Below are 24,340 nucleotides of genomic sequence, written 5' to 3'. Positions count from 1 at the left end.
ACAACATGGTAGTAGTTGCAGTAGTGAGGAACATCACACTTTCACTTATCATCTAAAAATGACAAGGACTTGTAAAATAGTACCTCCTAAACCAATAAGGTAAAAATTCACTTAAAATTGCTTGTATTTGAGCTTATTTGTATCATGTTCTACCATTTATGTAATGACAAATAAAAAGTCCCACCAAATATCATTTTTGATTAATTTAATTGTCCAATATTTACCATATTTAGTAGGGACACTGTGAGTTCTTGCACAGTTCAGTTATTCCTACATTTCTTAATTGTTCTTCAAGTTTATTTAGCATTCTTGTGGCTCTGAAAACTGCTGCACAGTTAAAAAAAACATATTTTTCTTTTTTTTTCCTTTTTTTAACAGACAGATTTTATTGACTCTTCTTTTTGACATTTTTTTTTCCTCATTGATGAGAAGTTTTGCATGGAAATGTGTTCTGCGTTGCGTTACCAGAGGTGTAAGACGTTCGTATCTATCCTCTTATAGGTGGAGCGTCGTCGAGCACCAGGCCGGAGAAGGAGGCCGGACAAATCAGACTGCCTTAAGACAAAACTAAAGACACAAAGAGCATCTTAAGCTTCCATTTTTTCCTCCTCCTATTTACAAAAAAGAAAACACATTAAGTCCTCAAGCTTTTTTTTTTCTCTACTCTGTGCTGCGATTCTGAGGACTTCTTTTTCCTCTTCCCTCCTCACCTGCGGTCATGAGCTGTTTTTTTCAGCTTCATGCCTCACTTTCTTGGAATTCCCAAGCAGGAGAGTCACATCAGGAAAAAATGTATGAAAACCACATTCTTTTGATAAGAGAAGTTGACCTGAATAACACGGAATCATCTTTGGTTTTACAGCATCTTTTCTTCTCAGTCATGTCCTTGACGGGTTACTTTTTCGGAAGTGGTGTTGATTTTTCAGGGGAGGGTTTTCATCTTTGCCGCTCTTTTCATTTTTTGGATGATACTGAAGCCTAAGTGGAAAGATCACAGTGGATTGAAGAGGGAATCTTCTCCTGTTATGGGCATTCTTTGCTCTTTTTCTTGTTATTTTTTACAGCTGCTTTGGCTCTGTAAATTGGACTTCCACATAATTTTGTTTGCAGCCACTTTTTCAACAATATTTTTCTTATTTTTGTTGCCCTGGTGCCTGTAGTTGTTAAATGACAGTCAGGGTTCGGAGGACAGGGTGACTGGCAGATAATCAGCCGACACGCCTTCTCTTTCAGTCCAATAGGAACTCTGGTAGGAATTGTTTCAGAAACTGTCTTTCTTTTGGCCTTCATTGACACTACTGCCATGGGACATTTAGGCACAGTTAAAGGAACAACCTCAAATACTTACAATTGTTCTTAAAGATGAATGGAAATAAGTTCTCATTGTGGGTTTGATATGGGGGTTGATCCAGTGTGCGTTGCACTAGACTTTGCACAGACACTGGAAGCTGGGAAATAAGGAAATAGTAGTAATAAATCAGAAATCTGTTGTGCAAAGGTGCTATTTCATTTGAAGGGGCTTTATAAACCCCTACTGTATAGATTTTTCAACCAAAACAAACTATTAAGTAAAGGAAAATATCCTTTCTGCCTATATGAGCCAACACTGTCTTAGTTAGCTCATTGCTACAAGTGGTTTTTCTACCAAACTGGTACTAAAGTTGGCTTTGCTTTCACAAAATCTGGTACTATAAAATGTCTGACAGAGTAAAAAAGCTGTTTTCTTTTAAGGCTGGAAATTGATTCTGAAACCACCAACCTATTGGTTGCTTAGAACTCCTGACTCATTTTTATGTTGAGTCCGGCTTGCTCAAGACAAACCTCCCGACCTGCAACCTGAGCAAAAAGGGATATGATCTCATTATCTTATCTCCTCAGTGTTTTTATACTAAACAGAATTTTTCTTTAGTGCCACACATAAAAAATTTTTCACAGCTTTTATAATTTATTTAATTTATAAACCGAGTTTGCAACTCTGTAAACACTGATGGCCTTTTAATATCACCACCCAGTGTTTATGATTCCTGCTTAAAGCTGTGGATGTGTAACACCTGTTTGCAATGCTTATAAATAAAGATAAAAATAAAAAAAAATCACATCCACCATTTAAAGTGTTCACGCACAACTCTTCATTTTAAGTGGGAACCTGATCAGACATGACGTCAGAAATAAGAACAGAGATCCAGTAGTGTTTGTAGACAAGTTGTCACTCTGCACTGCGATCCTGTGATTCATTGATCTTTTTTCAATAAACCCGTTAAAACTAGTTCTAGAAACAGCCCCAGTTTAGGCCTGTAACCACTTTGGTGGAAAACCACAATGGATGAATAACTCCCTTAGAAAACACATCAGTCATTAAATGGCATCTATTTTTTCTCTGGCATCTAAACAGATTGAGCTTTAATTGTTCATTTTAAGCCTTGCCACATTAACGATCTTAAATCAAAGCCCCAAAGGCTGTTAAATCATATAAAAGAGATCAGTACAGGAGACAATTTACTATGTGGTGTTAACCAGTTGAATTTTAAATACCAAATCTGGGGGGAGGAGGACATCCAAAACAACACAACACAAAAGCTGTGTATGTTCTTGCTTAAGTTTAAATCTCTAAAAGTTTTGTATCACTAATTGCCAAAATAAGTGTCATATTAATTGATTTAAGTCATTTTAATAATCTTCTTAATTTGTTGGTTTATGATTGCGATAACTTTGGACCCCACTTTCCACTTTTGAGCTTTTCTTGACAAAAACTCAAAAATATTACAAAATGTACTCCTAATTAATGCATTTAAAACGACACTGCAATTTTTAAATTCGATATAGGGTTTCTTATTACATTTTTTTTCTTGAACCATGTACAGTACACTCATTAATCTGAGCCTTTTTCTGTCTAATTTCTCCTGCTATACTATATATTAGGCCAGTCATTCTGATCTCAGCTCTTCTTTCCTCCTCGCTAATAACTTTTTTTTTTACAAGTTCCATGTAAGATTTAACTGCTGGTAAATTCAGCTATCAAGGCAGTTAACCTCTTTATTGACCTGTTAATGAAACCCCTAAACTCCAGGCTGTCGTTCAGCTCTCCTCTTTCCTTGTTTCTTCCAGTGAATTGATCTATGTAGGACTCAGTTAGTTGGTTTGTACCACAGCTTAGTAACAATTGGTCACTGATCAAAGGCTTGATTTTTTGTAAGTGCAACAGTGTGTTTAGTTTGAATTATACCAGTATGTTTATGGGCTATAAAGCTGTAAAACGGTGTATGAATTTGAGTATTTGTAGTAATCACTGGTTTGCTGTAGGAATCAAACAGAGCAGCTTGGTGTCCCACTGCCGTTCCTGTGAATGTAATTTGTATCCAGAGGTTTTTATTATAATAAACAAGTGCTGTCACACTCTAAAATGGCAGTTTGTGTGTTTGAGCTTCAGCTTCTATGTCTGCTCTTCGTTCATTATTCTGTTTAAACAACAGATGACATATTTTTGCTTTAACCTAAAATGAGCTCTAGAAACTGTTTTGGTCCCACTTTTTGCTCCCCTTGTGAATAGACATTATGCTATGTTTTATAAAAGACTTAAATTAATACCCCTTAAAAGTGTTTATTATCTCACAGAGCACAGTTATGGTCTAAGTTTAAAGTTTAAAACAATAAGCCCATGTTTCTACTGATTAGATTTTAAGTTGCAATATTATGATATCAGAAGGTCAAGAGAGAGATGAATATATTAATCTGAATATGATAGTTTTCCACATCTACCAAGCTGATATGTAGATGTCTAATGTTTTTGAGCCACTGAAGAAACTTTTTGGTTTTTAAAGATGGGATCAGTCCTAATATAAACTGGACACTCGTTTCCTGATCTTGGGTTGTTCAACTCAATTCTTATGGAGGTATGATACTGACAACACCTTAACAGATGGTCTCTTTAAAAATTTAAATTTTAACCTTAAATCCAAAAGTAACTATTTATTTTGGGATTTATGACCATAAATTCACAGAGCGTTTGGAGAAGAATAAGCTTCTAGCTTCACAGTTCCCCCAGGCATCTAACAATGGCCATGAGACGTTAAATTTATATGCAGTCACTAATTATCCTAAGAAAATAATTTTCAGTAAGATAGTTGAATCATTGAGGTATAAGAGCAACAAAACATTTCATTATCAGAACAAAAATTCATACACTACATGTACACCTAGTCTACATAAGTTTTTATAAAATGAGGTCTGAGTAACATGGCTGCAGGGGCAGATATATTCCTTTGAGGGTTCTGAATGCCATTGTGTTGAACTGTGTTTAACCAGGTGTGCTTTTCAAACACCAGCAGCTCTCTGAAGTCATATTTACCTCTCCTGGGACCTTTTACCTTTCTTGAATAAAGCTGCAAGGGTTTTATGTCACTTCACCATAATGTCATAATCAGCAGCCCATCTGTGGAATGCTTTGGAGTGTTTCTACCCTAATCTCGTCTTATTTCTTCTTGTAATGATTTATTCATCCATCATAGTTTACTGAGTTTAAAGATGACCAACATTAATATGAAGAAGACAAAGCACTTTTACTTTCTGGGTTATTAATTATCATTGACTCACTGAGACTCACTGAGAAAGAATTGTAGTGAAAATAACTTGGTGTGTTTGAAGTTTCTCGGAAAGGTTTCACCTTAAGCTCTCTGAAGTTTATGTCTGCTCACTCAGCTTCGCTGTTGTCATTTTCCAACAAATTTTCTCCTTCACTGACGTCTCCACACCAGGTTCCACACAAACGCTCATAAGTCTCGACTGCGGTCACCCAAACTTTGCGGCTAAATTTATATCAGCTGTGAAATCTGGGGAAAATGTGAGGATGTGTGTGTTTAAAGCCTTCAAGCAGCATATATCCTCCTATTAATTTAAAGATAGAAACCTGGCCTGTCCTGTGGAGCCTATACATTATATGATGATTTGTCATGCAGTTATAACAATAAGTTTTTTCCAACATCTTAAACTAACTTTGGTTTGTTGATGGTGTCATTCATGCGTCAGAATTTCTGAACCTGTTTACTTGAGTGGGTACACTTCATGATTCAGATTGTTTATTTATTATATAGTGCTGATGAACTTTACTCATATTAAATGGTCTGCAGAAGTCACTGACTGTGATTTGCTGAATGAAAGGATCATATAGCAGCATCTATTATCTTAACTAACAGCATTTGCAGCATTCCCTTACATATGTCTACATCATGACATTAATGGCTTCCAGCCTATTAATGCTAGAAAACTTGCTGCTACAGATCTATACAGATTTACAGAAGGCTGCCTGTTAGAGTTGAACATGGACTATGATGGAACAATAACAATGAGAATGGATAAAAAATCAAGTTGTTTTTAGCTCAAATGGAGTGAATGGCTTTAATGAGCTTGTGATCTGAACTCGTAATGGTAGCTTATGTGTTTGAGTTTTCAAACTCTGCTTGTCCCAGAGGAATTCCATATTTAGGTCTTTGTACTTGATGTAGTAAATACAGACCTGAAAAAGTTTGTGTGGGAACCAGACCATTTTCAGTGCCGCTGTTTTTTATTGATTAAAGCCAAACTGCAGGCTTAATTAATGCTATGATAAACAACACCCCTCTCCTTCTCTCGCCATCAAAGCAACCACTAAGCTCACTCAGATGTGCACACCCATGTACGCCTTTAAAAAAAAGAAAATGAAACACACATACATAGTTTCAGATGCGTGTAAAAAATGTGGTCTGTCTCTGTGGTGCAGCAGAACTGTGTTTATGGCTGTTAATGAAAACTGAGGCCAGAGTCCCAGAATCCCAACACTAATCACCATCCAACTCTCTGGACAGCAAAGAATGAAGGTTAGAAGGGGGTGGGGTAGTTTAGCGAACACGGCAGATGAGTGCACTCATGTCTGAACGTGTGGAAGTGTTGAAAAGTGGTTAAAATAGGGTGCATTGCATGTAAGGTCTACAACTGTGATTACTTTTTTGTTCTTACCATTTTTATAAACAGCAGGCTTTTCTAAAAATTCTCACTATGATTTTACAAAGAGGTCTACTCAGCTTCCATTGGTTGATGGTCCACATAAAAACTGGAAGAGTGGATGACAATCTGAATCACATGAGCTAATGGTTAATTTTGTTGCACTGTGGGTGGTTCTTGTTGAATTATTATAACTAAGTAATCAAGAGGGTAAAACAAGCCAGAAATCAACATTATTGCTGAGATATGGCAATATTTGTGAGAGAAGTATACTGGAAATAATTAATAATAACAAAATTATATTGCCTAAATGTTATAGAAATGTCTGTCATAAATATTCTGCATTTGTTTCTAGGTTTTTACCTGCATTAAAAAAAAAAAAGAAAAAACATTGCCTGGCAGTCTAGATAAAAAAAATGGTTGTTTACAATATATTAATATATTAATATATTGTATCAAATTAAGAAATGTTATTATTGTCAGCTCAGTAATCTAAAGCACATTAATGGGATTTATACAGAGCTTTCATCACTTTTGGGCAAAATATGAATTATTTGATTTTTAAAGGATGAATTAATAATGAGTATAATTGAAATTTATGTGCCAATTAAAACATTTGATAACTGCCATTAATTCTACAGTATGCAGCTTTTACAAAATGTGTAATTTTCTATTTTTGTTTAAGCTGCAACATATTGCAATGGGCAGCGATGAGCACGGTCATGATTGACAGCGCTTGCTAAGGCTCTGCTGGCTCTGATTGGTTGTTCCTGGCTGAGGGGAATACTTCTGCATTTATTCCTGGGAGAACTGGGAGAAGGCAGAGGAGCTAATTATTTTTCACAGATAATCTGTGAAAACTAATAATAATTATAATAATAATGATGTCATCACAGATTATACTGTCATGATACAATGACAAATATAACAAATATGTAAAAATAATAATTAATAATAATAATAAATAAATAAATAAATAATAATAATAATAATAAAAGTTACATATTGCACCTTTACATAAATTATGATAGCATTGAAATAGAATTCTGACTACAGTCAGATTTTACAGAATTATTAGCATGACATACATTTTTTTTTTTATTGTTTTGAGAAAAACAAATTCTAATTGGAGACCTGAGCATTCCCTCAATATCTTAAAATGAATCAGTATTGAATCATTTAAACGTAGACATGTATGCCCCAGATAAAACTGAATGCTTTCAGTATAAGATGATCACAATCTCTGTCTTTGCTTGTGATTGTCATGGACGGAAATGAACACTTGGCTCTGCGCTGCAGCGTTCACTGTGCATAGAAGAGTTTATTAAGCCCACTCTGACTCACTGAACTTCAACTAGCTGCAGAAAATGGACCATGTGAAGAGACATGGCCGCCCAGAGAGAACTGTGTGTGAGACTGGAAATGGAGTTTGGAATACACAGAACTCTACTTCCCTGCTCCACTGAGACAAATACTTTTTCCTCTCAGAAGGTGGTTACCCGCACATTTCCACATTTCTGTGATAAAGAACTTCATTGACCAAAGTGAAACAACGAATTCCAGTTGGCAGACTGTAAAAATGACTGTAGAAGCTAAATGGCTGAGTACATTCCCCAACACTCTCTAATAGCGGCAAATCAGTCCAGTGGTGATTCCCTTGTCTTTCTCAACCGTCCATCTGGAATGTGTGTAAAATCTGGTTTTTTATTGTCTTTGGACTTGTTGCAGACACAACGTTAAATGCTTATTTTCCTTTTTGCTCCATTTAAGTAAAATCTGGTATACTGATTACACTGTGTGATGGTCCATCGCATTCCTGTCGATTTATTTCCTTTTTTTGCTGGAGCTTGACAAAGACTTCCTAAATTAATCGTTCTTTCATCTGCTTCTGTTAGTTATTACTGTCTGAAGGTTCTGGATGCAGGACTGGGACTCAAGGCTGTCCAGTTTAGACTTGCTCCCTTGTCCTTTACGCTCCTTTTTTTTTAGATTCATTGAGTGGTTTAAAAAAAGTAATATTTATTCAGACACAGATGTCAGAGGAAATTCATCAAATTGTTTTTGAACAAAAAAAAAAGTCTGAAGTAGCTCAAATAATCAGTTGGTATCTCAAACTCTTGCTGAATCTATGCCAGAATGAATATTAGCAGTTCTTCAGACAAATAAGTGTCCAACTTCGTACAAGCAAGTTTCTGCGAGTGCGATGGATAAAACAAAACTACAGCTGTGCATGCAGTGCTACGGCAACAACTGGAATGGTTCCAGTTCCACGGTGGTGATATCATGTGCTGCCTGCAGACGTTTCTTGTTTGAATGCTGCTATTTTCATGCTCGTTAGTGATGTGTGGGTTTATTGTATTACAACAATAAATCACGTCAGTCGTTTAGGGATGTTTCTGTGCTGTAAAGAAGATGACACATAACTGAATACATCAAAATATTTGTAAACTTTGGAAGAAGAAAAAGAATTATATTCCTTGAATCAACAGCCATTTGGACTCTAAAGCATCCTTTGCAGTGCATGTCCAAACCTTAACCAGCCTGTTACAGCTAGTTCCTCATCACACACAAACACCACCACAAAAAGCTGCACGTTTGCGCACATATATCCAGACACAAAGACAAAGACAGAGAAAATCCAAATAATTACTGAAGCCAGAAGTCAGCAGCACCATGCAGCCAGCGGTGTGCGCGCGTGGGTGTAAGGGGGTCTGTGTTTTCTGTGTGTAACGTGTACTTTAATGAGGAGACTGAGGACAGACCGGTTTACAGAGAAAAAAAACTCCAAATCCCATTACTGCACCGGTTAGTGTGTGTTCACGGCATCTGTGTGTATCATTGTGAGTTTGTCGAGCTGTGTGATTACTGTGGGTTTATTTTCAGTGTGTCTGTGGGTACGTATAGGTCTGCCTGCGTGAGTGTGTATGTGTGTCCCTCTGTGTCCACGGTAAACAGCGACTTCTCATTAAAGCTTTCCGCATGGCTGCAAGTGAATACCGAGTCCTGGAACCTGGATAATCCACTCTACAACACAAATAATACACACACGCACAATCCAAAGCTCTGTGCAGCCCGCTGACTTACAGACCTCATATCAACTCCACGGTCACCTGAAGGGGGAGATAATATATAAATAAAAGATGGAGACAGAAGAGATAAAAGAAGAGGAAGAAGAATAAGGAGGAACATGAGGAGAAACAACAATTGCGGAAAACAAAAGATATGCAGCATGCAGGACTGTTGGAGGGAGAAGGCAAAGGAACAATTCAGAGGATGGGATCGACTAGATTAAGAAGTAAAGTCACTAAAAGGAAAGGGGGAAGAGGAAGACAAAGAGCAGAGGAGGAGCAGCCAAAGGGAGTTGGTGTATTTGTCAGTTTAATCCTCTCCTATTAGCAGCTCCTCTGTGTGCTGTAAGGATTAGCTTGTTGTTTGAGCTCCAGCAGGTCAAAGGAGGGTGTGGGTAGGGGTGGGGGTGCTGAGAATAACGTCCCCGTGAGGAGCCTTCATCGTCACACGCAGCATCCACCTCCCATCCTGGAGCTCCCTGAGAGGATTCACAGTCATTTTGCTTGTAAAGAGCTGAATGACCAATGAGGTGTTGAGTCAGGAAGCGTTTCCCACAGCGACAGTTTAGAGGGCCCTCCCCTCAATTAACCTCTTGGCATGGCTCAAACTCCAAAAAGCACATACAGAAACAGGAAGAATAATATGTGCATTGATATGCAAGATAAAGGCCATGCACATATCAGGTCAGAGTGAGGCTGCTGCTCATAATTCATAACACACACCGAAAGAGTCGCACACACACCAAACAAAACCCAAAGCTCAGCGGCGGATGCTGTGTTTACGATTCGGGTCACACAGCTAGAGTAAAAAGCACACGCAGAGGCAAACATGGGTCAGCGGTGCAACCCTTGCTTCTAATGCAGAGCACAAACGCACAACAAACACACGGCGAGTTTAAGGCCAAAGCTCAACAGGGAGTGAGCAGGCACGCAACATCATGCGCCGAACACAAGTTTCCTGCGAACTTCCCCGCTTGCTGTAAAATGGTTCTGCCTGGTTGATCACAAGACAGGGCTCTCTGGCATCTGCTTAGGCTTTAGGGCAGAGTTATCTTTCAATAATCTGAAGGATTTGATTGGTTGAGCAGGATTTGGTGGGTGTGGCGTGTGAGGCAGAATTGAGGGAAATAAAGTGTATGATGGCCTGCAAACAGCACACAGACAGACCAACTATCATATCACATCACATCACTCCACAGCATATGTGTGTGTGCGTGTGTTTGTGATGGTTTTGGGTCATATGAATGTATCTGTAAATGCAGCAACAGTCAAGTTTGTGTGTTTTTGTGTAACACAACAAAAGACAAAAGGAAGGGTTTGGGGACATGACTGCATGTTGTGCGTGTATATTGCATGGAGGGAAGTGCTGTCCAGGGGGGAGATCTTCTTCTGCTCCAGTTAGAGCGGTCAGACACCAGCGCATCCATCCATGGTCCACTTCCTATGCATTTTCTGTTGACCTCTGACCCCTGCTGGTTGATTTTAGGTCCGGAGGGATATTTAGACCCTTCATCTACGGGCACATTTTTTACTTGTTTGCAAAAGAATTTTGAAAGGGAAAGAAAGGAAAATGTATTTATCTTGACAAGAAAAAATGTCCGTTTGTGATAAAACTTCTCCTGACAGGGGATGTAATACAGCAGCATTATTTTATCAGTAGCCTAACCCTTTAATTTCTATTTCCCTCCTTCAATCAATAAACAAAACAATGAATCCAAAGATCCTTCCAATATACTAATTTGCTGTTCAACTTAAAATGACGCAATGTTTCTAATCCATGTTCCATATTTTGAAAGTTGTATGAATAACAAGCTGTCGTTTCTGTAAACTAACGGTATGCTAATGAGGGAAAACAGTGATTCTACTTTGTCTTAGAGTCACTTCTCAAGTCACATATAACTTACTTTCAAATTTCAAAATGCTGTTTACAACCAGCACATTTCTTGGCCAGAATTGACTTTATCTAGTTGATGCAAAGCAATTGTTCAAATTAATTTCCTATGTGAGAATTTGTAGAGATTAGTTAGAGAGTCATTTTGTTACTTTGTTTAAAAATTACACCGCCAGCATGGTTTCACATGATCCTTTTCAGTTTCTGCAACTGTTTTCTAAAAAACAGAGTTTACAAATTCATGATGTACACTGAAAAGAGGAACGTGAAAAATGGTTCACTACGAGTTCATTAGATTTAAAAGGTCCAAACAGATCAGTTTGGAAGAAATGAGCGAATCAGCACATAAAACTGCAGCTAGAAGCAAATTTCCATCTATCTGCTCTTTAAGTGTCACTGTGCTCGCTTTAGGCTTAGATTCTCTGAAAGGTTGTGGAGTTAATCAGATGTAGGAGCTGAAGTGATGTACTGTCATCATTAGTTTGAGGGGCTTAGCAAAAGTAAACTTATTTCCAGAGCTGAACTTCTTTGAAGCATGTCTCCTTTTTGCATAATGTCTCAAACGTTGTTGTCATTACTCATCTAGACATTTTCCCTTTTTATCCACTCCTTTTGCTTACGTTGCACCAGGAGGGCTTCTGGCTGTTTGAATGTCAGGTGTGAAACATATGCAAACCTTTTAAATGTGATGTGTGCTGTCAGTGTGGAGACCTCGATGGTCTATAAAATTAAAAAGTAAAACGTACAATGACTTTGCAAACCAACTTTAAGATTTTAGTTGGAAAATGCCCGGTCAAGCTATGGATTTGTCTGACTTTGCAGTTTCCCCACACTACTTTGCTCTTCAGAGCACATACAGTATCAGTGTGTACAGTATCCCAGCCATCCATTAATATTCCCAGCTGTTCTGCGTTTAATTTCCTTCTTTTGTATATTCTCACAGTTCTGCCTCTGCGACCTCCTAATTTACCCAGAGGGAGCAGAAAGTTTCATCTCCTCTTATTAAACTTAATTTCCACAGTGGTGTGCGGGTGTGTGTGTGTGTGTTTGCTCAAAGACAAGGAGAAGCAGCCATGCAGTAAATTGTCCTTGTCATCCGTGTGTCACCAGCAGAGTCGGTAACCTTAACGAGGACTGCGTGTCCGCCCGCTCCTAGGCTCTGTAGCAGGGGTCTCTAAGGGCCCTCCGGTTGGTGTCCTCAACTCGCAGCCGGAACGCTGTGGACCCACCGGGATGCTTTCCTCTGACGCCCTCAAACAGCGTCACTGCTAATTAGTCAAACAGTTTGGAGGTGTAAGGTCCTTCTGTTGGTTGTTTTGTAGGAAAAACACAGCTGACTTCACGGTTGCACTGATAAGTTTCTCAGTTAGATTTTTCTGAGCTTCATACCTTGCTCAAGGACAACAGAAATGTTAAAGCAAATGTTCAAGAACTTGGAAGCTGATAAAATACATAGGAAGTCGTTTCTATCTTTGTTTATTTTGTAATGAAAGGTAAATTATAGATGTCTTTATGAAACACCCATATTCTGGAGTAATTATTGAAAAAGAACACTAACTTCCTTATTAACCCACTTTCACTACAAAACCAGAAATGGAAATCAATAGGGGATTTGGTGTTGTGTCTGCAGTGACACCGTACTGATCTGTTGTGGTGAAGACAGAGCTGGATCAAAAGACGAAGATCTCGATTTACTGGTTCCTACCCTCAACTATGGGCACGAAATGAGTAGTGACTGAAAGTACAAGGTCGTGGATACAAGTGGCTGAAATGAGTTTCTTCCGATGGGTCTCTGGGCTCTCACTTAGAGTTAGGGTGAGAAAGTGCTTTTTCACATCGAGAGGAACCCTTTGTCCAGATGAGGCACGTCTCACCAGGAAGAGACCCAGAGAAAGACCCAGGATACGCTGGAGGGACTATGATTCTGAGTTGACCTGGGAACCTTGGTCCTTGGGACTCCACCATCGGAGCTGGTCCAAATGGCTATTTAGGGGGAAGTCTGAGTCTCACTGATTAGCTTGCTCCCCCAGATAAGGGGAAGATAATCTGTGTAGAGTCCCATTTTCATTAAACCTGAGGATGTGCAGAAATTTGTGTTTCAATAAAAACCTCTCTGATTCAGATTTAACTTGCTTTGTAAACATTTTTTGTTGGTTTCTTGAAGGATTATTTTAAATTTGGGTCAATGTTTGGTAAAAAAAAAAACAACAACAAAAAAAACATATTAATTATAAGTGTGTGTGTTCTTACAGATCCAGTTTTTGTAAACTGGATTTAATGACCATGGATCGTTTTCGCACCATTGAGAAATGGGGTCAGTATGTGCTCAGTGTTGCATGGCTCCCTCCTGTGACTGTGACTCAGCCTCTCTTGCCCTCTGCTGTCACTTAGCCCCCCACCCCACGCACACTCTCACGCTTATCGCTCCTCACAGAGATTTGACTCAGATTCTCCCCTTCAGTCGTTTTCCTGGCTGCTTGCTCCGTCTCTCTTATAGTATCGCCTTTGTAAAAGGATCCCCAGCCCCGGCCTGCATTTGCATGGGCGGGAGCCAATGAGGGGGGGCGACTGGGAGAGTAAGGAGGAGAATCTTATTTCCATATATAACGAGGCCTTTTCTGCAGGCAGCTAGAGACCCAGAAAGCACAGGGAGATGAATTTATTTATGTATGGTTTTGTCAAAGATCTCCCCCAACACTTGAAGTCAGTCCAGGAAGTCAATTATGCACTGGATTGCGAGAAAAACATTTCTTTACATGTCATTTAGTCTCTTCAGCTTGCTTTTCCATTCCCCCTCACATAAAAAAATGGGAAAAAAAGATCAGCTGAGGAGTAGTCGAACCGAACCACACTGATTCCTTCGTTATCGCTCCTGCTTCACGTCTCATTTTTGTTGCGATCAAAGCAGCAGTCTTTCATCTGCTGCCTGCAACTCTTGTGCTCGGCTTGAGGCCCGTTTCAGAGAGAAGGAGCTTCAGGGTGATAACTTACCATCATCTTCACTTTCTTGATTTTACTGTAAATGTCAAGGAAAACTAGCCCAAAACCAGAGAGCGAGCAGAACAACAACATGATGTGCAAGACGCCAAGAGTGCTTTTGTTCTTATCAGTCGAGATGAAGCAGCAATAGAGGAGAGGGTTAGAATAAGAAATGCGTTTGCATCTTATATTCTCCAGGATTTTTTTTTTCCACATTTTTTGCCAGTTCTAATCTGCGATGCAAAAGAATTAAAGCGTGGAGCTGAGGCGTTATCTCCTGCACACAGCACAAGAAAGAGAGGGAGAGAATAGGCAGGAGCTGAATAATGAATCAAACACACTGCAAAGCCTTTTACATTTCCTATACTTCACCTTAAATATTAAGAGGACTGCTCCTCGGCCCAATATTCGTCTTAAGAATAATGGAAAAGTAGGAACCTTCGTACAACTGGTGGCTAAAAGGAGCTCTCCGTTCTGTTGGTTTCTGGGTTTTTGACTGACTCCCAATTCGCTTGAGGATGTTTTGCATAATGTTGACTGGGCGACCAAAAGTGGAGGAGTATCTAAGCATCTGGACAGCCCGTGATGAATGCCAGGAAGTCTCAACGGGAATGCCGTCTGATGGATCATAAGACTGTGTGGAGATAGCTCTTCACTGAAAAAATGTTGAATTTATTCAAGCGCCTTGCAGTCAGAGCAGCGCTCCTCAGGAGGATTTCGAAGTCTTTATATTATGACTTCTCCCCCCTGCCCTTTCAGACACTTTTTACCCAGATTTTGTGCATTCGATCATTGGTCTTGAACAAAGAACAACATGTTTTTCGTATAAGTTACGTCTATGATTAACCAATGTTTTGGTTCACAGGTATAGCTTTTTATTTGTGATAATCTGATATAAAACATTGGAAACAGATTTAGCAATCACTGGTTATTATCTCAACATCAAATACTGGCCCGGTTTCATAAACACTTTGCTTCTTTACATCAAATATTGTACACATACCTCCAAAGTTAGCCATAAACAGTTGTTTTGTGTAATACATCTGTTTAGAAAACCTAGTTTGATCCTGTCATACATTGAACACTGCTAACATTTAAGCTATGGTAAAGTTGCGAGATATGAAGTAACATAGTCATCCCTTATCAAACTGATCATGACTTTTTGGAGATTATAAGCTAAAGCATAACAAAAATAAATTCCACCCAATGAGGATCAGTCTTTTTCCCCACTGTTTTTTTTTTTTCTTTTTTCAAAAACTCATGTTCCATAGGTAATTTTTTTCACAGAAAAATTTTATAGCCCATGTCTGATTGAATAATGGTTAATGGCTGTTTGAGAAGTTAAGGCCTAAAGCTACCACTGTTTAACATATGGCGAGGTGCTAATGGAGCCCTCAAGATGCTCCTGTCTGTATTGTTAACTGCCAGCAGTGAACTTGAAGCCATGGCGGCAGAAGCGACGTGAGATTTCACAGCTTCCCCCTGAAGATAATCTGATGTTAATTACCATGGGGCGCCAATAAATCACTCACAATCATGTCATAAACATGAAGGGGTCCTTCATGCATCATTATAGCTTTGCAAAGAGGAGTGAGCGAGCCCGGGACTTGCTCCGTGACACCCTCAGCTTTGCATAAAGGTCCCTTCATTATCCCGCCCCATCATTTCACCTCGCAAGACAGTGGCGCTTTGACTTTAACAGCCTCCATCGTGTCTTTCTTCACATTCACTCATTCCACCGATGTCAAATTACAACCTGTCTCCTCACTGAGCAGAGGCTCCATGTGGAGCTCCATAAAGCAGCGTTAATATGGCCCAGAGGACAGAGGTAATTATAGACTTTTCAGCTCTTCATTAGAATCAATTACGTAATTGATGCATTTAGAAGCATTTTATAAGATGATTAATTCAATTTGCATTTAAATGATTCATCCATCTACATTTTATACTCTTTATGATGCTTCCAAACCCAGCATGTAGTGTGTCGGAGGCTGCCAGTCTTTTATAGAGCTCTTTGATTGCAGATACCACTCAGTCTGAGAGACTACAAACATAAAATTAAGGCCCTCTTAAAAAATGATGATCCAAATCACCACTTAGTTAGTTCCAGATTTAGTTGAAGACTTCTTTCTGACATATTCTGTGGATTTATTCATAGACGTTAAGTTAGAACAACGCAGGCGGCAAACTGGAATGAAAATAGAAGAGGAAGCTTTGAGCTCCAGTGCTGAATTTGAAAGATGTTGGCCAAACGTTTCCTGAACCGGGCTGCTCGCACCACTTACCATCTGCCGGCCATTATAATCAACACTTCAGCTGACTGTGAAGCGGGTTTTAAGGATCTGATCAGTGAACTAACATATGATTAGGCAAAAACTTGTGGTTTCTTTGATGAGTTAAATCACATATCACTGGATGCCAGAAATATCACAGAACCATGAGACTTGACAGGCTGGTTCGGTTTAAATTTAGGAAGGAGCAGCTTGTGTCGCATAATTCTTGGATTTAGTCAACGGTTTTATTTGTGTTCAATTTTACATACTGATGAAATTCTTCAATAAGGTCCAACTTTACGAGTTTAAGCAGGAATATAAATCTACTATTGAATAGTTGCACTTGAATCTGAAATCACAGAGCAACAGCTCCAAAAACATATTTTCAAACCAAGCTTTTGTAATTAGACATTTAAGAACTATATAAACTAGCAAAAGATTCATTGTACACAGAGACACTTTTCCCAAAATGTACAGGTTCAACATAGAATTGACTTAAACAGATAAAATGGAAAGTTAAAGAAAATTATATTCTTGGAGAAGGAAATGTAATGATCTGAGGTTGTTTGCCTGGAGACAAAGTTAATGACTCGCACAGGGTACAAGTTTTAGATGTGGAAACAACATTTTAAAGTAGTAAATCCTAGTCTGGTCTGGTAGATCAGTTGTTCGTCCTGCAACAAGATAATGAACCAGATCACAGCTCCAGGCATTTTACGAACATGGTAGCAGATAACACCAGCAGAATTTCCAGGAATAAAGTTTTTAGCTGCTTATCAAGGTCACATTAGTTAGACTAAACTATCTAACTGATTTTAGGTCTAACAATCCTAGTAGAAACCTTTTGACTTTTAGAATAGTGTCATGTTTTACATCTCCAGAGGGTGGATACTTTAGGAATCCAATAATTTAACATAAAATCAGAACTCTGAGCATCATACAAGTGTATGTTTTGTCACTAAATTTTATTGAGACCAAAGTGGAAAACAATTAGCTTCCCTTATTCCTTATAGCAAGTTTATTATTTCTTTATTCTGATCCCTGGTGAAAAAGTGATATCTCTCTCTTCTTTGGTGGGCTAGTGAATGTAGTACCTATTTATGTCCAAAATATATCATAAGGTTTATACATTTTAGTGTAGTTGAAAGAATACTGCATGTATTTAGTATCCCATAATGGGAAAATGGCTGTCGAGATAGATGTTTTGTAATGTTAATTCCATCAACCCTACAGACTGAGCTGCTTTTCCCCTCTTTTCATATATTTTTTTAAAAAAGCTGTGATAAAATATTCTCACATCGTATCATAAAGAACATTGTTCCAGGAGTGCAAGCCTTGCACTAAGTGTTGCTGTCAATTTCTTTTTTGCCTTCAACTCTTCCAAATAAGTCATAACATTTCATTGTTGCCTGTTCATCTGATCTAACCTGAATGACATGGTATTTAAATTCTTTTGTCCACCATTCTGTCACACATCCCCTTCTGTATTTGAGGTAATTATTCAACTGATGACCCAACTTTAGCCAAGCTAAAGACAGAAGGCCTCAAATTTGATCCTGAAATATTTTAGAGTTCATGATGGACTGAATGACTGCAGGGTGCATATGTATTGTATCTGATAAACTCCTTAACATCAACTCCCTGGTATGAGGGCCTTGTGATGATATGCTGCTATGTTCTCACCAAACATGAATTATAGACAAACATAAAAACTGATGGGATGTCCATTCCTAAAAACATTAACTACTTTTTTTTTTTCACTTGTGAATAATCTCTCTCTCTCTGTGGGGTATTATTGTTCTAATCGTTTGGATGGCTTTGGAGCCTCTCTCAACTTTAAAGGCAGCATCAATTGCTTCTCTAAGAACATTAATGTTCTCTTTACTTTTTGGAGTTGTAACTGTATCCTCCGAAATCCCCTCTTTTATAGGGGTGGTTTAATAGTAAGCAATTATTCTATGTATTTGACTAAGAATATCATTTTAATGATGTCCTGATAAATAAAATAAGAAATTACGATATGGCTATTTTCTTTTTATGCTGGATGGATAGAGATGACAATAAATAAGGAATAAATCTAAAAGCTGTGTGTTTTATGTGTGTTTTATTTCAAATAAAACACATTCGAAATCCAGAACTGATCCCTGCAAGAAAGTTGTTTGATATCTAATGGTTTAATGTACTCATGTTGAAAAAGTACTCATAGATAAAGTTGCAAGTCTATTAAGAAAATGAAAAAAAACAAACAATTATTTACAAGTATAAAGTTTTAGGAAATCATGTATTCGGTCGACGATTCAAGGTTAGTATGACTGGTATACATCTCCAGTAGTCCATAACGCTGCCAGAAGGGATAAAGTTTACAACTTTCAGGCTCTAATCAGACTATTCTGCAATCACCTTTAATTTATTTGTGTTTATTACTATAACTGTGCTTGTGGTCATAATTCATCATGAGATTTTTATAGCCAGAGAGCCTGGTAGTACAAAGGTTAAATAAGTAAAGGCAGTACAACAAAATGGAACAAATTTTTCTCTCTTCTTCTTTGCTTCTTATAAATCTCCATATCTAATGGGCATGGAGGTGACTCAAACAACCTGGCTGCGGTTGGAGAAAGCCAATTAAAGTGGAAGGCAAACGTACTCCGTATCTTCAGAGTTGCTGCTCTTTCTGAACATCTAGTCGTAGTCTGACTGCTGCTCTGATCAAGGTGACGGGTCTATTACACATTCTGTGTGTGCGTGAACTGATACAGGTAGTTACACAGCAATTGCAGGTACACAAGGGCTCAAAGGAAATCTATTTAAACTGGTTACATGTTACTGGGAGCTGTGGTAATTACCTACCTCAATGAGCTACAATTATATTCAATTTGTTTTGTACAAGTTGGGGTCTTCTTTTGTTTTTGCTATTTTATAACTTTGTCTGTATTCACATTCAGTTTTCATTTAAATTCCAATCTAACTTGAAATCAGTTTGAAGATGTTACTTCTTGGATTGTAGGTAAAATACTAACTATTAAGAACATTGAACACTCCATAATATAAAAACTAAACCAGACCTCTGAAGTGCCTGTCAGTCAAATCCCTGTCCATTTTGCCACAATTAAATGTCTCAGTGAGTGGACATATGAGCACATAAAATAAAAACAACATAATTTTTTTTCTTACATCTTCCAGAGGCATGCAGTTAAATCTCAATTATCTGATCAATTGATACTTTAGTATCAATTGATTTGATACTTATTATTTGATACTTTAGTTCATTTGCACAATAGCACCTTTAAATGTTTGGTGATGTGTGTCTTCTGCATTACCCAGTAGCTGTCCTTGAACTGGACCATTTACAGAAATGTCCTGTGTCTTAAACAGCAATTGACTCAGATTCTAATAGAACCTGTGTGAAAATGAAAATCAGCTCAATATCTTCATAAATGCATTAACTAATGAACAGACGGTTGACTTGTCCACACCACCTAGACCACAGGAGAACTGGTGGTAATTGTCACAAGTTTAATATATACATGTTTATCCACTGTATATTTCTATTTTATACATTTTGTTTGGAAAAAGTGAACTGAGCTACCTTTGTTGTCACATTAAAATGTCATACAATATATATTCAGATGGGACTAGTGTATCTGTCATGCAAAATATAGGTTAGGAATTCAACAATTTATTAGGGAGTTGAAGCTTTAAATTGGCAGTTTGAGTAATGTGAATGGGATAAAAAATGGTTCTATTACTCCCATCCTCATGGATTTCAACAGTGTGAACCCTCATGAACTTCACCAACTTTTGGTAATATGTTCTGATGCACTCAGGAGGGTTATTTATTGTCTTGTGATCTTTAGTTCCAGTTCACTTACTATTGGTGCTATGGTGACTGCCAGGTGTGACTAACATTTCTCTCAAATGTTATTAGATGTCAGCAACTTTGAGGACAACATGCTGTTCATTAATAACTTTGTCCATAAATGTATGTTTTTGTCATTATCTTTATCCTTAAGCCACAAACTTTGTGTTTAAAAGAAATCTTTGATATAATTTTTTTTTCTGAAGATACAGAGTCAGACAAAAGATTATGGTTGTTGAAATGAATTATATGAATGAATGAATAAATAAATAAATAAATAAACACTTTACATAGTTGAAAATAAATCTTCAGCTACAAGCTGTGTTTTCCAAGGGATGATGCTGGTTTTGCAATTCCCATCACATTATATTTGGGAGAATAAATGTCAAAAAACAAGCAGTGATTGTTGTTTCAACTTTACACAGATATCACCATTCTTTCTGCCTCATTGAGAATATCCTTTTCTTCAGGCTGGCTTTGTAGAAAGCTGCCACACTAATTTCGTCATGGAAAATATGTGATAGATTGATGTGAGGATGTAAAAAAAAAAAAGAAGAAGCAGAGATTAGACTTCAGAAGATGATGCAGGAATGATGTAACTTTTCCTTGCATTCCAACAGTGAGGAATCGGTTGGAGAATCACAGACTGGACTACCATCATTCCTCTCAGTCTGTGCTGTTGTTTGGACATGGACCCATAAAATATCTAGGACTTTTGGCTGTTTGCTTTAGTTTTTGTCTATGGTCTCTGAATCAGTCCTTTCTTGTTAAGTGTAACTATGCAAATTCGGTTTGGATGCAGCTGATCTTCAGTAATCTAAATGAGGGTAGAAAACCAATCTCTGAACATTCAGACTTTCATCATGCTGCCTGATTCTCTAAGTTCCTGTTACAGATTCATGATGAGTCTGCGGCTGTGTCAACAGCATGCCACTGTTATTTACTGCTGGTGTTTTCATCAGGCAAACTACCACCTCACACACTCTCAACATTGAAAACAAAATGTTCATATGAATGTTCTTCACCCGCTTCTGCTATGGTCTAAACATTCTGCTTTATTTGAGTTCAGAGTGCCTCTCTGTTTGGGGTTTTGTCTGCCACACTGCATCCTGACTTGGACCTACCTCAGGCCGGTATTAGACCCAGCCGGTGTCATCCTTATTTATGCGCACAGAGTTACAGTGCATCTCCTCATCCACTCAGCACTTGGCAGATAAGAGCTTTCCTTATCCTGCTTATCTTGCAAAAGATAAAACACCGTCAGAGGCAAAGTGGAAATGAGATGTGGAGACAAACAGCATCTTTAAATCTATAAAGAGTGTGAAATGCTCCCAGACTGGTCAGTTCAGCATAATACAGCATCATCACTAAAGAATTATGATAATTTGCCCTGTCTGGATGAGTGAGGGGAAGGCTACAGAGAGGAGAACTTGAATACCATATTCAGCATCAGTTTCTCTGTTTGCTGAGACAGATGTGTAAATAGAAACGATGGGTGACGTACTGATACTCCATCAAATGAGCGTGGAACACTGTCTGACCTCTGACGAATGAACGCCATGTGATGAGACTAGATTTTTAAAGAAACCTTTAATAAATTCTAACTGTGATAAATAAGAAGTTTTGGAAGGAGTTTAAAAAAACTGACTCAGTGCAAAAAAGAAGATATGAAGAATTTCAAATCTGTAAAGTAAACCCACCGAACCGAAACTGTGAGCCCTTTAGCGCAGTCATTTATATTCCTCTTGTGGTAATGATGCTCTAACAAAACCATACATTTTACTATTGACTGGATCACAAACTCCAAAATGCCTCCAGTTGAAAGACAATAATGCTGAAAAGAACTTACGAGTATTATGATAAATTAAAACATCTTCTCTTACAGGCTGTATGTTAATGGACACATCGTAAGCAGAAAATCAACTATCACAGTTTTGGCTTTGACCCAGTGATACAAATTTTGGCAGAATATAATTTCTATTGAATATGATTTCTGTCAGAGGTGTATCAAACACAAGTTAAAATTTGACAAACTCACAACTGTTCCCTTTCCCATACAGCTTTCAGTCCTTAATTTGCAAATATTATTTTTTTTTGTATAGCTTCTTAGCCTAGTTTGAAAAAGGTAGGAAGAGTCTCCTTTTTTCTACTAGTTTCATTTAAGATAGAATTCTGATTGCATCTAGGCTATAGATTATTGTTTTGTTTGTTTTATTTCATGGTGACATGAAGCTTTTATAGCTGCAGATTCAGATGTTTCCAGTCCAGGCTATGTTGCCTTGTCTGGTAATCGCATAAGCTGAAAACAACGATGAGCACAGGCTCTGTTTGCTGCCTGCTGTCAGTTTCGCTTTCTGAGTATTTTTCTGATGGAGCGACATTTTGTTTCGACTGACGGTCAGTAAAGACTCTCGTTGCCTCCGCCTCCTTCTGTTTTCTATTTTCTTGCCAATTCTTCTCCTCTCGGCTGCTGCAGACATGACAGAATGCTGTCAGCTCCCTGACAGTGTTTCGTTTTCCTCCTTTTGGTGTCGTTTGTGCCTTCTAGTGAATTCGATCCCTTCACATGAAACATTTCCTGTTCCCTTTTTCTTCACTCGGCCACTTTTGACAAATCACATATAAGTTTTCATCCCCCAACCATATTTCATGGCGGCTGAAGGTTGCAGAAGCTGATGAAGATCATTCACTTCACAGTCCATTTATTAAAATCATTAAAAACATTCAAACATGTAAATTGCATGTATTGGAGTGTGAAGTCATTTTCCCTCCAGCATGCAAAAACACACCAACCTCGCTCAGAAAGTTTAATCTTCATCAACTGGAGAGACAGTGTTGACACACCCGAGCAGTCTCAGAGTGGTGATTCTAATCTACCAACCTGGCTTCCAGAGATTAGACACATCCCTTTAGGGTGTTGATTGAAACATTTGCATCTACTTAAGCTCATTTGGTTACGCATATATTTTTGTTCAGCTTTGTCAGCCAATTAACTGAACATTTATCAGATTATTTTCAGTTCAACGAGATGATGTGATAGTTGATATTTATCTCTGCTGAAACAAGAAGGAGATACTATACATTGTTCTTGATAAGCTCAGTTTCTGGTTATTGTACTAAGCTCTCTGATGAGAGGTGGAGGCTTCAGGTTTTAAACTGTACATGGCAAGAAATGTTGAATGTTTCACAAATATTTAAGTAAGCAACTAAATTTTCCACAAAAAAAACTGTGGCATTCTCTGATTTTGATAAATTCACAATAATACAGTCAAAGTTTTATTAAATAAATTCATGAGAATAAGAGTAAGAAAAAGACAGCAGTGCAAAGTTGTTTCCCGATCATTTAATTGTAGAATGTAATACCTTATTCCTTAATTATTAAACTTTTCTCATAGACTTGTGTATTTTCTGCACACAATAAGTTTTTTCTAAGTCAACAATCATAACTGTAGCCACGTCTGCTCTGACTGATCACCACTTTGCATGCAAATACTGTACACTCCAGAACCTCCCTACCCCCCCCCACACACAGACAATAACATACTGCATGTTTTTATATGCAACCTCTGACCCTCCAGCACAGCTGTAAACACACCATTAATATAAATCTATGTGTATATCATCAAGACAGGCTGCAGTACTGATCTTTCCCATAAGTCACCGGGTCTTGTTGTGACTATTGATCTGGCAATCCTTCTGAACACACACAATGTTTACATGCCATCTAGTTCAGGCAGCTCTGAGCTGATGAAGAGACACCCAGGAACAATCATTTCTAAGCCACAATACATACATATACACATATATAGTAGAGGATATATAGTAAATATATAGTAAATGTGATGCACAAGCTACATCTATAAACAACGACAATTGATGAAGCTGATACTCTTGGCCCACTGGTGGTAAAATTTTGCTTGAAAAAATGAACTGATGGGACATTGGAAAAGGCGATTGGCGTGTGCAAGTTATGTAAAAAGGAGTTAGCCTATTACCAAAGCTATTAAAGCCTGAAATACCATCGCGATACAAAACATGTTGCAGCAGCACACACTAATGCCAACATCAAGAAGTTTTTTTTTTTTTTCAAAGTTGTGAATCATCAGTGGCTTCTGAAACACTTCAAAGTTGAATGGGTATAATTGCACTTTACATCAATCTGATGGTTAAATAACCTAAGTAACAGATTATAAATTATAAATATCTTGGCTGTTGAGCTTATATGTCTGTTTATTCAATAGTTCTAGCTGTAAAAAGGGTTTAGAACTGAAAATATTTCTTATTTTGTCAATGTATAGCT

At 37.9% G+C, this 24,340-nt stretch overlaps 1 protein-coding gene across 4 annotated transcripts in view; it reads left to right on the top strand.

Annotated features, from left to right (window-relative positions):
* LOC114139260 (protocadherin-1-like) overlaps window positions 1–24,340 on the top strand; it is a 198,278-nt gene that overhangs the window by 142,168 nt on the left and 31,770 nt on the right. The window contains exon 5 of one of the 4 annotated variants that reach the window (XM_028009076.1): window positions 502–3,396. The exons of the other annotated variants lie outside the window; for them this stretch is intronic. Coding sequence (XP_027864877.1) covers window positions 502–560 — 59 coding nt within the window. The 3' untranslated portion in view covers window positions 561–3,396. Of the gene's footprint in view, window positions 1–501; window positions 3,397–24,340 lie in introns of those variants that run through there. 4 annotated transcript variants of the gene reach the window in all.

The sequence above is a fragment of the Xiphophorus couchianus genome, chromosome 23, assembly GCF_001444195.1.
Source record: "Xiphophorus couchianus chromosome 23, X_couchianus-1.0, whole genome shotgun sequence".
NCBI lineage: Eukaryota > Metazoa > Chordata > Actinopteri > Cyprinodontiformes > Poeciliidae > Xiphophorus > Xiphophorus couchianus.
This window is presented reverse-complemented; position numbering and strand designations above follow the sequence as displayed.